At 41.1% G+C, this 17329-nt stretch overlaps 1 protein-coding gene across 1 annotated transcript in view; it reads right to left on the reverse strand.

The window, feature by feature from the left end:
* The window catches only part of MEF2A (myocyte enhancer factor 2A), a 60437-nt gene that overhangs the window by 35166 nt on the left and 7942 nt on the right, over positions 1-17329 (reverse strand). Inside the window, 1 exon segment of the mRNA XM_033167932.1 lies at positions 16264-16467. Within this exon segment, the coding sequence (XP_033023823.1) occupies positions 16264-16467 (204 nt within the window).

Genomic DNA, 17329 nt, shown 5'->3' on the forward strand with positions numbered 1-17329 from the left:
TTTCCTAACAGGCAACTATGTTAGAGATAACCCACCATGGCTCAAAAAGGGAGAAAGACCCAAATGTTGGGAATACACCTATGTGCGGTGCAAAAGAAAAGATTCTAAAATCCAATCATAATTACACTTTGCATCATATCCACTGTTTGGTACTTCATATATTTTGAGTTTTGTACTGTTTAAAAAAGCTTTTTAAAACAAAATGCAAGGTCAGATGCTGTGACAGAGAGCCTTCTTTGTGGAGACATATTACTCTCTTCTTTCTCCACAATGAGGGAACAACAGATTTTGTCAGCCAGTAACATCTGTGGTTTTCAGAACTCAGCCTCTCTCATAATTCAGGGGCAGGGGAGAGATCTCATGACTGACACAACACTGTGGTTCAGAAGCACTTGGAAGCAGAAGCAAGATCCTGTAGGTGTCAAGGTGCTTCTGAAGCTCAGTATGATATTGGCAAGAACTCATACACTCACATTCTGAAAGCAGTGAGAAATCTTGTTTCCATGTGTCCCCCAAAGACCAGTTCAAGGTCAGGTATGCACCATTCTCTCAAAAACAACATTTACAGGGTGGTAGCAGGATGACACTGTCAAGAAGCAGGTTTTGTTGTTGTTGTTCAGTCGTTCAGTCATGTCCGACTCTTCATGACCCCATGGACCAGAGCACGCCAGGCACCCCTATCCTCCACTGCCTCCCGCAGTTTGGCCAAACTCATGCTAGTCGCAGGTTACTATTATATTCATAGAAACACTAGATCAAAACAGTACAGACACTGATTTTGGGGCTGATGGGAACTGGAATCCAGTAACATCTGTGAGAGCCACAGGTTCCCCACCCCTGGTGTAAATCCTGTTTGTACAAAAAGCTGCACCTGATCACAGTCAAGGGGTTACAGGTAAACATTATTCTTCAAGTTGCTCTCACTGTAGCCATACTAGTGAGGTCTCAACCATGGCAGCTGAAACGCAGCAACCTTTGCAAACTTTCAGAGCACAGGGTGCTTGCTCCCTTCCTACACTGCGTCAAATAAATAAATCAAGGAGCCTCACCTGCTTAGTTCTTTCAAAATGCATGTTCATGCTCTCTGTCAAAGCCTTTATAATAGAGAAGGAAGGTGGATTCTTTGAATATTCATAACAAAGAATATTCATAACAACTAATAGCAACTCTTGCTGTCTCCTTTATTGCCTCTGTGCAATCCGACAAATGTGACTTAAGTGTTTTTACCAAATATTGACAAAGTGAAGAAACTCTGTTATACCACACTTTCCATTCCTGCTTCTTTCAATAGCCTATTGCTACTTATAATTCCTCCCCCTCCCACCAACATGGCCACCTGCATGTTTTGACCCCCCTAATAGAAATGCAACCTTAAAGAAGAAAGATTGTCCAAAGAACATACATATAAGGGCACAGGAAGTTTTATCATAAGCTGTGAAGAAAGAGCAACAGGCTCCCTCAAGAGATAGCTCTACAACAGGTGAAACCTGTCAAGTAACCCTGTGAGAAACTGCTTCGCAAAAGCATGGGAGAATGCCTATTAAAACATCCACAGAACATGATATGCAGATATGGCCCTAAAGTAGGTTTAAAGAAGAGTTCGCCATTGGCAATCTACAGAAAAAAACAAAATGAAATCTGCAAATTTTACTAAGGGACAACATCAACACTTACTGGAAGAATTTCTTCCAGTGAAGCAGTGCATCTCTTGGACTTCATCAAAGGAGGGTGTTATGGCATCCCCATCTGACATGCTTACATATATAAATATGGGAGATACTGAAAAGGTGTTACTTTCAATTCTGTGAAAGGAAGACAAGAAATCATGCACCCATGCAACGCTGCCTTCAGTGGGGAGATATTGCCATGCTGCGTCAACAAGGATCTGCCATGGCTCAATTTAAGGCCCTCGTAAGCAACAGCATGAAGACGCACCACCTACTTCCCAACCACCAAATGTGAAACATCCCCAGGGACAGAGTGACTGGCTTCTCCTTGATTCCAGAACCTGACACTTTCTTATTTTTTCAGATGGCAAAGAAATCTAATCCATTATGTCCCTAAAGGGACTCTGCAGTAACCACTCTGCAGATGCATCAATTCAAACATATTTTTTTTATTTCAAACAAAGTGGATTATTACTGGATTAACATTGTGATCATAACATTCATTCATTTATTTATTGCATTAGCCCTATGGCCATAGCACATAGTAAAAGACCAGGCAGTAGCCTGACACGATTATGCAGAGAATACAACAGATACAGTTAAAACAATTGGAAGTAAAATCGTACAGGTTAAAACAAATAAATGAATGTGATCATAACCTCAAAACAGATTAGGACCTGAGATTAAAGGTCCCCTAGCATACCTTCTGTGAAGTTCCACGCCCAACTCACTTATCTATATATCAGCAGTAGCAACTGTGTGGACATGAATCATGAAGGCAAAGACTGAATGCTTATAGTCCAAGTCTCATGCTCTCCAATCCAAGAGAACCGTGTTTCTACTAGGGGCTGAGCCCCTGCTCGCTTCACTCACTAATCTCCACCAACCCACCCCCTTCTCAACTCTTCCCTTAGACCTCACCAAACCCGCCCTCCTTCCCTTAGACCTCCTCCTGCTCATATTGCCTGCCTCAGATCAACAACACTGTTTCCATCTCAACAGTAGAGGCCTACTAGAGGGTGAGGAGGAGGAAGGCAGTAGGTGGTGGAAGAGCAGGATGGTTGTTGGGGAGTTTCCCTGTCCTGACTGTTCCTCTGCAGCTTGTGGGGACCAGCCAGCTGACTGCCTCCAAGTTATCTGTGTGAGGCAGTCATCAGCAGAGCAGGATGGTTGCTGAGTAGCTGCCCCACCCTTTCTTGACAGTTCTTCCATGGCTCACCTAAGCACCCACCCACATCCATCTCCCTCCTCTGCTGATGACTGCCTCACCCACCAATGCTGCTGTGATGGCCCAACAGCTCTCAAAAGGCTGTTGTCATGTTGTAGCTTGCAGCAGCATTTGTTAACAACCAACCAAACTGCAGCTTGATGACAGCATTACCTTATTGTTATATGTATGTAAGCAAACTGCCATTCCACAAAGACCAGCTGCTTTTGGCCACCTCATCATCACAATCAGTGCCCTATTTCCATAATGGTGAATCCATGCTCAGAGCTCAGAAGGATGCAGATAGTAAAAGGTCACACTTCAATGAAAATTAACCTTGTCATGGTTGGAGGCGGGGTGGGGTGGGTGGGAACAGAATGGAGTAATGATCAGGAGTTTGGACTGGTCAACCTTCATTGTACTGACAAGATCTGGGGGACCACATCTGAAGTAAATGAAAGTAAAGGTATGCCAAATGGACAAAAAGTAGTGGGTGCCATGAAGTCTGGGAGATTCTAAACGATATGACCCTCTTGTACAGGACTCTAACAACAATCTATTGCCAGTGCCTTCAAACTACTGCCCCACTCCTACAGCATATAGGTCTTGGAATGCATACTATTCAGCAAATAATAAAATCTAATACATAATATAAAGGTAAAGGGACCCCTGACCATTAGATCCAGTTGCGTACAACTCTGGGGTTGCGGCGCTCATCTCGCTTTATTGGCCGAAGGAGCTGGCGTACAGCTTCTGGGTCATGTGGCCAGAATGACTAATCCGCTTCTGGCAAACCAGAGCAGCGCACGTACCTTCCCGCTGGAGTGGTACCTATTTATCTGCTTGCACTTTGACATGCTTTCGAACTGCTAGGTTGGCAGGAGCATGGTCCGAGCAATGGGAGCTCACCTTGTCGCGGGGATTCGAACCGCCAACCTTCTGATCGGCAAGCCCTAGGGTCTGTGGTTTAACCCACAGTGCCACCTGCTTATACATTATATAGTATACATAATATACTATATAACAATAAAGGTGCATAATAATTAGGTGACAGCATATGAAAAAGATGGTAGCCAGTTAGGAACATAATTATAGCAAAAAGTATTGATTAACAGAGAAGGCAGCAAAAAAGACCCGTAACGTATCAGTTCAGTGGCCAAATGTCTGTTTAAATAAAAAAGTTTTTTTTAAATAAAAAAGTTTTTTTGTCCTCCTGCAAAAAATAGGGTGTGATAAACCTTCCTCAGTAAGAAGCTCCAAAGCCTGGGAGTAGACACATACTCTTAAGAGACCTTTGGTGTCATGAATAGTCCAAACTGGAGGACTCTAAACTGAAAATGTCCAATTCAATATGTAAGTCTAAGAAAAGACCAGCGTTTTTGGTCTGATGGCCATGCAAAAATATGTCCAGGACTGCAAACTGATCATCTTTACAAAACAAATGGACAATGATCTCCACTGACAGCTCTGAGGTTGCTAAATGTATAATCTACCATCAAAGTAACTAAAATAAAAACCCTGTAAGCATTATAATGCAAAACCCACTCTATGGCTCCAGTACATAAACTTTCCCCTACCAAATCCAGTGCATATTCAGAATTTGCTAAAAGTAATTCACTACTTTCACTAGTGCCATGAGTCCATCCAGAGTAAATATTGCTAGAGCAGAGTCTGGTAGAGCCTTCATAGTCAATATCCTGTAATTAGCTTTTTCAAATCTATGCTCTTCAGTTAAATGTCATGTACCTTCACCATCTGAGAGACAATCTGTCTGCTTTGTGGACTTGAAGCCACTGCTACTCTCAGGGGCCAAGATACCCAGCACCAAAAATTAGCTAGATTGCTAGCCGCTGGTCTGGGAGCTTCATCAGGCCCTCTAGGGAATTTTCCCTCCCACCCAGACACTGCTATTTTGGTTGCAAAATGGAAGAAAAATTAAAGTAGACACAGCACTGGGGAGGGCAGATAAATATAAACCTTTCCATCCAGCCCAGTTCTTTGATGGATACACAAATTGCCCCCTCTTCCAGTTACCAGATTTATCATTTGAGTGGGGAGAGGGCAATTATCCCCCTCGCCAGCTGACCTGCACAGGTCAGGGCAATGTGCCTCTGTCTGTGGTGTGTCCATGGCCACAGCCACCGCTAGCATGTAACCACCAGAGGGTTGGTCAAGGTTAACCATGCTAAGTTTAGTGGGAAGGGTGACTCAGTAGCTGCCAGTTCAGAATCCAAGGGATATATATAAGCCTGGTCTCTGTACTTGTTCTGGCCTGTCTAGTAAAATTTTGACAGATTGCTCATTGGGTTTGCCTAAACAGTTTAGGGAGAGAAGATAGTCAGCAGGAGCAGGCAAATTTGCTGCTATGCTAATCACACTTTACAAAGGGGGGCGGGGTTTCCATAGGACAATCTGAGGGCCCCTGCTACAGGACTGAATTTTAAAGATTTTAAATACCCCACAAAAAACTTTTGACAATTACTCCAGCCCAGAATTAAAAAGCTAGGAGTTCCTCACTCTATGGTAGCAATATAGGAAATGAATTGGTGAAGTTTTTTGTTGTTGTTTAGTCGTGTCTGACTCTTTGTGACCCCATGGACCAGAGCACGCCAGGCACTCCTGTCTTCCACTGCCTCCCGCACTTTGGTCAAACTCATGTTAGGAGCTTCAAGAACAGTGTCGAACCATCTCGTCCTCTGTCACCCCCTTCTCCTTGTGCCCTCAATCTTTCTCAACATCAGGGTCTTTTCCAGGGAGTCTTCTCTTCTCACGAAGTGGCCAAAGTACTGGAGCCTCAGCTTCAGGATCTGTCCTTCCAGTGAGCACTCAGGGCTGATTTCCTTAAGAATGAATAGGTTTGATATTCTTGCAGTCCATGGGACTCTCAAGAGTCTCCTCCAGCACCATAATTCAAAAGCATCAATTCTTCGGCGATCAGCCTTCTTTATGGCCCAGCTCTCACTTCCATACATCACTACTGGGAAAACCATAGCTTTAACTATACAGACCTTTGTCGTTAAGGTGATGTCTCTGCTTTTTAAGATGCTGTCTATGTTTGTCATTGCTTTTCTCGCAAGAAGCAGGCATCTTTTAATTTCGTGACTGCTGTCGCCATCTGCAGTGATCATGGAGCTCAAGAAAGTAAAATCTCTCACTGCCTCCATTTCTTCCCCTTCTATTTGCCAGGAGGTGATGGGACCAGTGGCCATGATCTTAGTTTTTTTTATGTTGAGCTTCAGACCATATTTTGCGCTCTCCTCTTTCACCCTCATTAAAAGGTTCTTTAATTCCTCCTCACTTGATCCTCACATTATCTTAGTTTTTTTGATGTTGAGCTACTGTGCCTTAATGCTACAACATGGTGGTCAAGATGAGAAAAAGGGCTTCCTCACTCTTCAAAAAGCTGTAGACATTTATGTACATGCAAGTATCTGATTTCTGATACTGAACTGAGGATACGAAGGACAATTCCAATTATTATATAACTAGTATGGCACTATACACCAAACATGGACATCCAAGACATGGGACAAAATGCCTGTTCAGCCATGCAGCTCACTTGGTGACAAGCTGATTACACACCTTTACATCATAGGAGCGAGTACAAGAAAAAATACTTTTATCTGTGACTTAGACTTCAATCCTCATTCCATTCATACTTAAAAGCAAACACAAGTAATGATTCTATTTTATACTTAAATATTTTGGCACTCTTCCAAAGGATTTCTACATCCTCCTAACACCTGCATAAAATTCACCATGATGTCTAATACAAATACAAGCATATGTTTAAATAATAATAAAAAAAACCACACACACAATACCCAGCCTGTTGTATTATTCTGTAATCCCTAATGTCAAGCAACAATTTGGCAGGATTTACAAAAACAGCCTGGTATAATGCCAGCTGGAATCAGTTTCAGTTTAATCTAACCTTTATTGAACAGAATATTCAGTTTGACTTTGTAGGTACTCAAGATTTATGAGACTGGAGGATTAATTTTTAAATGCAGGTATTAATTTCCAGGTGCAATGAAACTCTACCTATAGTTTAATCAAATTAAAGAACATGTAAAGGCTTGCATTCACAATTCTATTTACAATTTGCAGAAAAGAGCCATCTTCTTTTATTATAGTATAGCATATTCATTATGCTACATAATTCCAATTAAAATTAGCATTCATAAACACGCATAGGAAAATATACCCCCCATATAGCATGAAATATTATTTACATCTAATGTTAATAAATTTCTAATATTTGCAAATAAACATGCTCTCAGGCCTTTTTTATATACAGTCATACCTCTTGTTGCGTTTGCTTCACGTTGCGGCTTTTCAGGTTGCGAACAGCAAACCCAGAAGTATATACTTCCGGGTTTCGCCCCGCGTGCATGCACAGAAGCATTCTGCACGCTATGCGCAGAAGCATTCTGCGTACTTTGCACATGCGCAGAAGCGCTCTATCACGCTCCGTGCTTGCGCAGAAGTGCCGCTCTAGTTGTGGACTTTTCGGGGTGCGAACTAGAGGTATCACTGTATATAACAATGCTATTGCAAACAAAATAAAATACTTCTAAGACTGAAATCCTAAATACACTTATTAACACACAGCTGAAGAAAACAAGTCTCACTGCAATCGGTTTGGCTAAGAATAGGTTTATTGTGACACCAGGCAGGATAGAATGATCAATTACATTTACCGGTATATTAAATTTCAAATATTAATTTGCATTTATATGGTTAAAATAATCATTATGAAAAATGTTTTGTATTCAAAATTTCTCATTCAAGGTTCACTTTGGATGATATAAATGGGAGAGGGTTAATCTACAAATACTTCTGCTTTAATTGCACACATAAGCAATAAACAGTTGAGTCAATGGGCTGCTTTCCAGAGAAGCGCAGATCACAGAAGTGGTCATGAATGTCTACCACTTGTATTTATTGTATTTTTAATATTCTGTTGAGAGCCACCCAGAGTGGCTGGGGAAACCCAGCCAGATGGGCGGGGTATAAATAATAATAGGCTTGGGGTAGGCTTGGGAGTCAGGGGCGGGCAGTGTGCCAAATGTCACCCCCCCCAGCAAAGACACTTGGGGTGGACTGCCCCCACCACACACCCCTTCCTCCGCCACTGAGTACAACACAACAGCCCCATGCTCAGCTTGCCCTTGACAAATATTATTCAACATTTCTAGCAGATTCATACAAGTGGCCTTCTCCTTTTTCCATCACTGAATAGCTTGAGTGTTTTTTGGAATGATGAAATCTAGGGGAGTTTCCAAAGCAATTTGCAGTTCTGCCTAGATGGCCACAGTTCATATCTACAAAGCCTCTGGGCACAAATAAAGATAGATGTTAGAGCAGGCCATAGAAAATGCAACAGTTTGTTACAATGTCAAAGTTAGAATGCTTCTGATTCTGCAGAATTGGTTACTTTTGAGGGGGGAAGCCCATACGTTCCATTTCTCTGGAGCCAGGTAAACCAGAATTTGTCCCAAAATACAACTACAGAAGAAAATTCTGGATCATCATCATCCTGAATTATTACTATTTTAGCAATAGGGTTTTTGGCAATTCAGCAATTAGCCAGTAAGTTTTTCTAGATTATCAAACTTTTCAAATATCACCAAGGAGCATGGCATTAAAATAATTCATTTTGCCGGGGGGGGGGGGCGATATTTTGTAACTGTCAGCTGGATAATTCCCCCTTCCAAAAAAAGAAAGTAAGTAAAAGGCATGTGTCAAAGACAAACCACACCAATTTTAATACATGACAAACTAAGAACTTACTGGTATCAGATATTACACTTGCACTGTATAGGCCAACTCACTGGATTCCCAAAGATCCATCACATTTTCTTAGCTAATGGGGTCCAAGAGAAGCAAATTTGCCTTTGGGCTTTGAATGAGGCCTGTCACAAGCCACTGTAGTTGTTTGAGGACCTATCTACATCAATCACAATGACCTTGCTAAAATCAAGAAATTTTAAACATCTAATTCTAACTGAGAATAAGCCCCCCCCCCAATTTTCATCAGGACCACAACACTATGATCCAATGGGAACGTTTTTTCCTATTGCTAATTGCAATGCTGTGTGCGCTCTGGGGACGGGTGCTGCCAATGAGATTGTGGCTGTGGAAGGAAGGGTTAAACTACCCCTCCCTGTGTGCCATGGTCCTGAGGGAACTAGCCCTTAAGCCTAGGATTAGTTTAAAATATTTTAACACAGGCACAACAAGCAAATTCATCCGTGTATCTTTTCACTTGAAAGTAAGAGAACTCTCCAAGGACAGAACAACGCAGCAAAAAATGGCACATAAACATTGATATAAGTTCACTCATTTAATTTCACCCTTCTATCAGCATCATGAAGTAAATGTCTATCTGAAAATCCAGGTGTCTGCTTTGCTTTAAGATTGGTTATTATAGAAATAGATGCAGGTGTTTGGCTGCTTATCAACTATTTCTGGGCCTGGATCAGACCAGAAGACCCTGTAAGGTTCTTATTTTACGCAGCCTTGAAAGCAAACATACTGAACTATCAATCTTTAAATGAAAACCTCTTCCTGTTCTAGAACTAAATCAGACTATGAATGTACTACACATTTTGTATATGAAGACATATTTATTCAAGCTTGCATCTGGCAGAACTGTGCTGGTTTGTGTGTGTGTGTGTGTGTGTGTGTGTGTGTGTGTGTGTGTTTCAGAATAATAAACATGCTCCAGTCAGGCAAAGCAGGGCCAGTGAGGAGTGTGGGCTGGGGAGAATTCAAAGGTACCAATAGAGGTGCCTGCAGGGCAGTACTGGGTCCGTGGCTCTGATGTTCCCTACTTCTGCTCTATAGTTCAGTTCTCCCTGTCTGGGGCATGGTGGGGGCTGACAGTTCCCATCCAGGCAAGGCTACCTTTGAAAGCATGGCTCTGAGTACATCCATGTTTTCAAAAGCACTCTGATTAGGCTGGCCTGGGACACCTTTTCCATGTTCTTTACAGCTTCTGCCTCTGGCTTGGGAATGAAAGGGCAGAGTTCTCAGAAATGCTGTGGGCTGCATGAGGTACATGCACTGACCACCTGTGCTATCCGAAGTGCACAGTAATTCAAGACTGACCATATTTTAAAAACAGCTACTCAGCCCAACTCAGCACAGGCCAAGTATGCTGAAGGGATGCAGCCCCTTGCTTCCAAAACAGAAAATTAAACTCTCTAACGGTGGTCACTTTCAGCCAATTGGAAACTCCATTGCCACATGTGGCAAGTGAGAGGTTCCATTTACCAGGGTCAGTAAGAGTCACTGAGTGATCATGTTCTTCAAAAAAGCAGCAACTTTAACCAAAACTGTGAACTATTTCAGTAACTGTTTCTGTTGCCACTATTGCACACTTCACAGAGCTGTTTCACCCTAGTGTACATGGAAATTACGTTCAAACCTTGAAAAATACAAAAATATATTGCTGAATGAGTCTCATTTCATTTGCACCTGTTCCCGCCCAGTGATAAAGCACAGAGGGTTAAACAAGAATAGCACAATAAAAAGCTAAGGCAGCAAGTGAATCAACATCCATGTTGAAGTTCTCTGGAAACCTAACTCATGGCCTCCCACCCCTGCACTACAACCATGCTTCTGCATGCGATTTCAACATTTTAAAATTGTACTTCAACTTAAGAGAGATATTAAAATGTTCTTTTTCCTGTATGTGTGACTAGCAGAGATGCTGTTTAGTGTCACACAGTACGAACAAGAAGGTAGGTCACGTTTTAGACAACTGCCTGAACTATGTCACTTTAAATTAATGAGGGGGCTGTACTGAATAAGTGCTCTCTTAATAGAAGAGGACAGAACTAGCAGACAATGACATGCAATTTCAGAGCTTCAAAGCTATATCACTATCCTCGAAGAATAAAATTAAACTGTAAACATAGTTTTGGTAGCTTGCTTTTTGTAATGCATCACACAATCAACCCAGATAGTTAACTTCCAAAGATATTTAAAGGTAAAGGGACCCCTGACCATTCAGTCCAGTCGCGGACGACTCTGGGGTTGCAGCGCTCATCTCGCTTTACTGGCCGAAGGAGCCGGCGTACAGCTTCCGGGTCATGTGGCCAGCATGACTAAGCCGCTTCTGGCGAACCAGAGCAATGCACGGAAATGCAATTTACCTTCCCGCTGGAGTGGTACCTATTTATCTGCTTGCACTTTGACATGCTTTCGAACTGCTAGGTTGGCAGGAGCATGGTCCGAGCAATGGGAGCTCACCCTGTCGCGGGGATTCGAACTGCCGACCTTTTGATCAGCAAGCCCTAGGCTCTGTGGTTTAACCCACAGCGCCACCCTCAAATATATTTACCTGTAGATGCTCTAAAATGCACTGCAACTAAAAGTGGCACTTCAGTTTAGATACCATTAATGGATTCTACACTTGAAAAAGCAGACCTGGTCAAGATCATTCATACTATGCTATTAATAATAATAGCAGGTTCCACTAGTGTAACACTTCTCTCCCTAAGGTTACCTTTGAGCAGTAGTCCAAAATTTCAACCGGTCCAAAATGAGGCAGCAACACTTACAAATGGAATTTTCTCAACATAGCGTATGTCAGATTTTTATGCTAGATTCACTAGCAAAGGTTTGTTTCCAGGTGTAATTCAAGGTGCTCGTGTTAACCTTTAAAGCTCTAAACCAGGGATGGGCTACCTGTGGCCCTCCAGATGTAGGACTACAGTTATCATCTTGTCCTAAGCAGTTTGGTGCAGGGATATTTGAAGAATTGCTTCAGAATACATCTACCTATTCCTACATTTTTATCAACATCTGAGGACTGATGTGTCTTTTCTGAAAAATAAGTAACTGAAATTTTTTCCTATGCAGGTAAATTGCATTAGAAAATGTTCTGATGCCTTAGTCATCTAACTTGACATGATTATTTTGCTTGTATTTAGCAAACAAAACTGAACATTTTGAAACCATCTTGCCTAATATTTGTCATTGGCCTCCATTTTCGGTTACTAACCGACTTCTGGAATGGAAAATTTCCACAGGACCAATCAAGCACTGGAAATTTTTCAGTTTTGGAAAATTCTACTTCCTGTCATTGCTTCCGAGGTCTTGCTCCATGTCTCTGTACTCAGAAATGAGTGGGGTGTGCACAAGGGACAGGACATTTTCAATTGTGGTGCCATGACTGTACAACATCCTCCCAAGGAAGTATACTTGCATTTTAGTGAGCAGTGGGGGGGGATCTAGTCATCCAAGGAAGGTTTCTGAATGCTGAATAAGTATGTGTGCCACTGAATATTTTTATTTCTGTTTGTGATGCTGCTCTTGTGCTTTTCATACGATTTCATAGTTATACTGCTTTTTTCATTTTTTGTGTTTTATTACATTTTTGTAAGCTTTGTTGGAGGTCTCCCAAGATTAAAAATGAAGCATACCAAGGATGGTAGTGGGATAAATAAAATTCTAGCAGTGCTAAACTTTAAAGTTACAGGACTTTATTACAAACTTCTGAAAGTTTGTATTTATTTTTATTTGGATATTTATACATCTCAAATACTGCAAGCAGCAGTGTAGTTCATGTCCTTCTCTTACAATCTCATTTAAGTTAAGTCACAAAACAGTACTTGCTCTCTTGGTCGCTCAAGAACTACTATGAGCCTGGTAAGCAAAGCAGAGCCATCCAGCTCTACCTGCATCCAGAGAAACCCCCTTATCTAGCACTTTATCCTATGATGCTATTTTCTTTCTCACTTGAATCTTCAGACCTATAGGATGGAAAGTAGCATGACTACCCAGAAACTGACCTCTTCAGTGCCTCATCCAATGTTGCCACTGCTGCAAAAACCCTTGCATTACACATGGCATTGCATGAACTGCACCATGTCACAATCACTGAAGGCTATCCCTGTGCCAGACCCAAGTTTGCTTCTGATGCTGGCACAACGCCATGAACTGTGAAATATAACTATACAATTACATAAAATAAGGTCTGCTGAAGGTCAATGAAGTGTTGCAATTTAGTTCCGTTTTCATCCACTCACTATAATTTGCTGGAACAGCCACACAAGGCATGCTGCAAGCATAAAGAGGTTCCATGCCCAAGCACGGGGGGGGGGGGGTCCATCAGCTGGCCTCATCCCCCCCACCCTTTTCCACTTCAATGCTACCATTGCACTAGGAAGGTAACCTTGATTTTTACAAAGAATCAACACAAAGGATAAACGTATTTACCCACAGTAAATGCATTTACTCCAACTCTAAACCTTCTAGTCTAGATTTTACTGCGAAAAGAGGGGAAGGATAGACAGACACACACACAGGGTACAAAAGGGAATATATCCAGAAGTCAAAGAAGCTATTATGATTCTTACAAATGTAAGTTCATTGGGTAATATTCTAGATATTTCATATGGGAGGAAAGATTGTCACTGGACAGATTAATCACCATCATCATTATTTAGATTTCTTAGCATTAGGTTGCAGGGCAGGTTACAACAATTCACAAATTTTAAAAAAAGTTAAAACAGATTACAATCTGTAATCACCCACATGTTACCTGAATGTAACAGCTAAATTTTCTTGGCTGACACATAGGCAAGATACTTCCATGGACAGAAGGCTCTAGTGCACAGCAAGAACTGTTGTCCATCTCTGCATATCCACAAGTATCTGTACAGTATTTGCCAACTCAATAAAGGAAAAATACCTACAAATGAGCAATTCAGAATGTTGACTAAGATTATGTGTCCCACCCATCTTCACCTCAGAAACCATTTGCTAGTTGCCTAAGAAGAGACACCACCCAGCTTTATACAATAATTTTCATGGTCTGGACAGTCAGTAGATTCCTGTTGCACAAGTAGTACATTGAACTTGAGAACAAAGATTTATTTGTAAATGTGATTAGTAATTATGAAAGGTAACCAATTTTAGAGTCTACAAAAGAACTGGATTTACTTACTAAAGCATGGGTGGAGAACCTGTTGCCCTTCAGGTGTTATTGGACTTCAACCCCCATAAGCCCTAGCCAGCATGACCAATGGTCCAGGATGATAGGAATTGTAGTCGAACACCTCCTGGAGAGCTAGAGGTTTCCCATCCCAGTGTTATGGCATATAATTTAGTTTGCCCCATAATGACAACTTATCTATGTGGATACTACCGTGTTTCTCCTAAAATAAGACACCGCCTTATATTTTTTTTCGCTCAACAAAACACAGTATGGCTTATTTTCAGGGGATGTCTTATTTTAACCGCGTCGCATCGGTACGCTGCATAGCCACGCCTCCCCAGGCTGTTTTAATGGGAGGTACCACGTCACTATGGCTTATTTTTGGGGTATGGCTTATTTTTGGGGAACGGCTTATATTTTGCAAATGCATAGAAATCCTGCTATGGCTTATTTTATGGCTATGTCTTATTTTAGGAGAAACAGGGTAAAAGCAGGAAACTAAAAACTCTCTGGCTCTTGGAACTGTGACTGGGATTTTTTTAAACAACATTCAGGGTTGGACAATCTCACACACAACCCACACTGCAGCAAGGAGAGAACAAGGCTCTGTCAACTGAGATGAGCCCAAAGCTTCCTCCAAACCCTGGAACATAAGAGAAGGAATAATTCATGCCCCCTTCCTAGCTCTGAAGTTCAACTGAAGTTTGGAGTTATTAATTTGGCTCTGTGTTTGCCAGGTACAAGTGCAGAACAATAACAAGTCCCCATCCTTTATCTCTAGCTCAGAGCTGCTAATGGGAAACAGAATCTGCCAAACAGGGCACTCTGGGCACCAGGTGAAGAGTCAAAAGCAAGTCAACACACCTATCTCCAGCTTCAAGCTAGGAGCAGAATTCCTCTCCTCAGCTCCAAGCTTAGAGCTGGGGGGGGGGGGGAGAGAGAAAGAGAGAGAGAGAGAGAGAGAGAGCGCGCAGAGGTGCATTTCAGAGAGATGTAGCACAAGATTGAGCACAAGAACCTGCCCCTTGGGGAAGGGAGCTAACATAAGCAAGTTTCCAGTTGTTTGACAACACTCAACATAATCAACTGGACCTTAATATAAAGTCACAAACCAGGGTGGATTTGATTTAAATCAAACTGATTTAAATCACGATTTAAATCACTAGTCAGTAAGGCTCAAGGTGGATTTAATTTTTTTTTTTTTTTAATCAGATTTAAATTTTAAAAAATCGGATTTTTTTATTTAAATCGGATTTTTTTTATTTAAATCCACCTTGAGCCTTACTGACTAGTGATTTAAATCGTGATTTAAATCAGTTTGATTTAGATCAAATCCAGCCTGTCATAAACATCCTGCTCAGCCCAAAACAATGCTATAAGTCAGGTCATGCGTGACCAGAGAACTACGAAAATCCCAAACTACTGCATGCTTCCTTCAGTAACAAGCACATACTAGTCAGAACAAAACACACACTTCAAATAATAAGTGTACAACTATGGGAGTAAACCTGGAATGAAATGTAGTTCAGCAGAAATGAGAGTATGGTTCCTCTGCAAAAGACAACTAGTGGAATTGCCTTGTTGCAAAAGAGTCATATTAAAGGCTGCCCTTAGATTTGATTTGGTAAAGAAGAGTTGATGGAAAAACCATACTGTAAAAACCAATTTTAAAAAATCAAATTTAAAGACATATATATTATTCTGCAATGCAGACACTAAATTAGTCTAACATAGCTAATCTCATCTCATATTTGTACAAGGATCTTTTTCAAGATTTTGCAGAATTCCTGTTTCCTGAAAGGAAGAATCAGATTCATTCTCTAGAGGTACATACTTTATATAAACTACTTTGTTTTCTTCACTATCTTTATCATTAAATATATAATAAAGAGTGCTAACACAAGCTGCAAAAAACAGTAAACAGCCCCAGATATTCAGCTTTAACGTGGCAAGAATGCTGATACATTGACAAACAAAAAGGGGAAGTATATCTCAAAGATGCCAAGAAGATAGAATATGTTATTGTTCAATATGCTCAGTGTATTTCAGCAAGAATGCCTTTATCAAGGGCTTGCTTTCTTATTCCTTAGTGAACTTGTGCCATACAAGCTCTTCTGTAACAGAAGGCTTTGTGATCATTTGGCATCTTTGCAATATATTTCTCCTTTCTGTTTGTCATCCTTGGGTGCTTCCTGGTTTTGGTGTGTTTCAGTTAAATCCATGCAATGCCTTATGAGACAGATTCCTTCAGGAGCAGCCTCCAGTGATTTATTCATGTTTGTTACCCGTCTTGGAGAGCTTTGGATAAAGTAATGTATCATTTAAAATAGTGTTGATTGAAATTAATTACTTTATTTACTGTCCAGAAGGGTATGGTTGGCTTTACTAAAACTAAATGAGGTATGAGGATTCATTCAGGGTTACAGTTTTGTTACCTCGACAATATCAGAGTTGGTTCTGCTCTCATGGGGTTCGTTGTATTCTGTATACTTGAGTAGAACTTTGTCCATATCCGTGCTGGCATATTGAAAGAGTTTGTTAGAACTGTTAAAAATGATGAGTGCTATTTCACAGTCACAAAGCACACTCAGTTCATAGGCTTTCTTCATTAATCCAAACTTCCGTTTTGTGAAGGTCACCTAGACAGAAGAAGTGGGAAAGGAATTTGAGAAAACCCAATGGCAAGCAATGTAAGTGAGTAAGCACTTATTACAAATGGACCATCAAATGGCCACCTTTAAACATATGAGCAAAATAGGTTTGAATTCTTCATCATCATTTTATTTGTATGCCGCCTCTCCATAGTTAAAACAATGCTCAAGGCGGCTTACAATATGAAAAGATTTACATAATTACAAATGTAACAAAGTTGTCATAAAAATAAATGAAACACATCAAAAACTGTATAACCAAACTGAACATAAAAATAAAGATACAAAAAATTAATATCAATAACAGCAGCAAAACTCCCAACAAAACTTCCCCCAAAATACCCCAGCTCAAGAGTCTGTTCAGCAGCCTCAGCTTTTGTAGCTGGAGTCAGTCAGTGTCCTGACTCCACGGCCAAGTGGAAAGAGGCTAGCAAGGCAGTGGGAAGGTCTTCCAGGTTTCCCAGCTGATTTGGAAAACCAGGACATAAAATTCAAGCAACAGCTAGATACAGGGTAATATAATTGTTACATGAAGGTAATCTAGGTTTTAAGCCAGCTAAGCCATGTAACCACCTGATTGTGAATGATTACACAAGGAAAGGGGATCCAATAATTTGTTGGCACTATTCAATACCCACTACATCAGAGGGAACCTACCGGTATGTTGCCCTATGGGCTTACAGACAACATGCCCTGATATAAATTGATTAGAAGTTTTCTTACAATCACATGGTATATAAATGTTGTTTAATAAAATAAGTAAGTGTACTCTCAAGACGGCTAAACTGGCCCCCTCCAACTGAACTTTGTCACTCTGGATCCCATGTTTATGCCTTCGGCCACAATTTGA

The sequence above is a fragment of the Lacerta agilis genome, chromosome 13, assembly GCF_009819535.1.
Source record: "Lacerta agilis isolate rLacAgi1 chromosome 13, rLacAgi1.pri, whole genome shotgun sequence".
NCBI classification, from domain to species: domain Eukaryota; kingdom Metazoa; phylum Chordata; class Lepidosauria; order Squamata; family Lacertidae; genus Lacerta; species Lacerta agilis.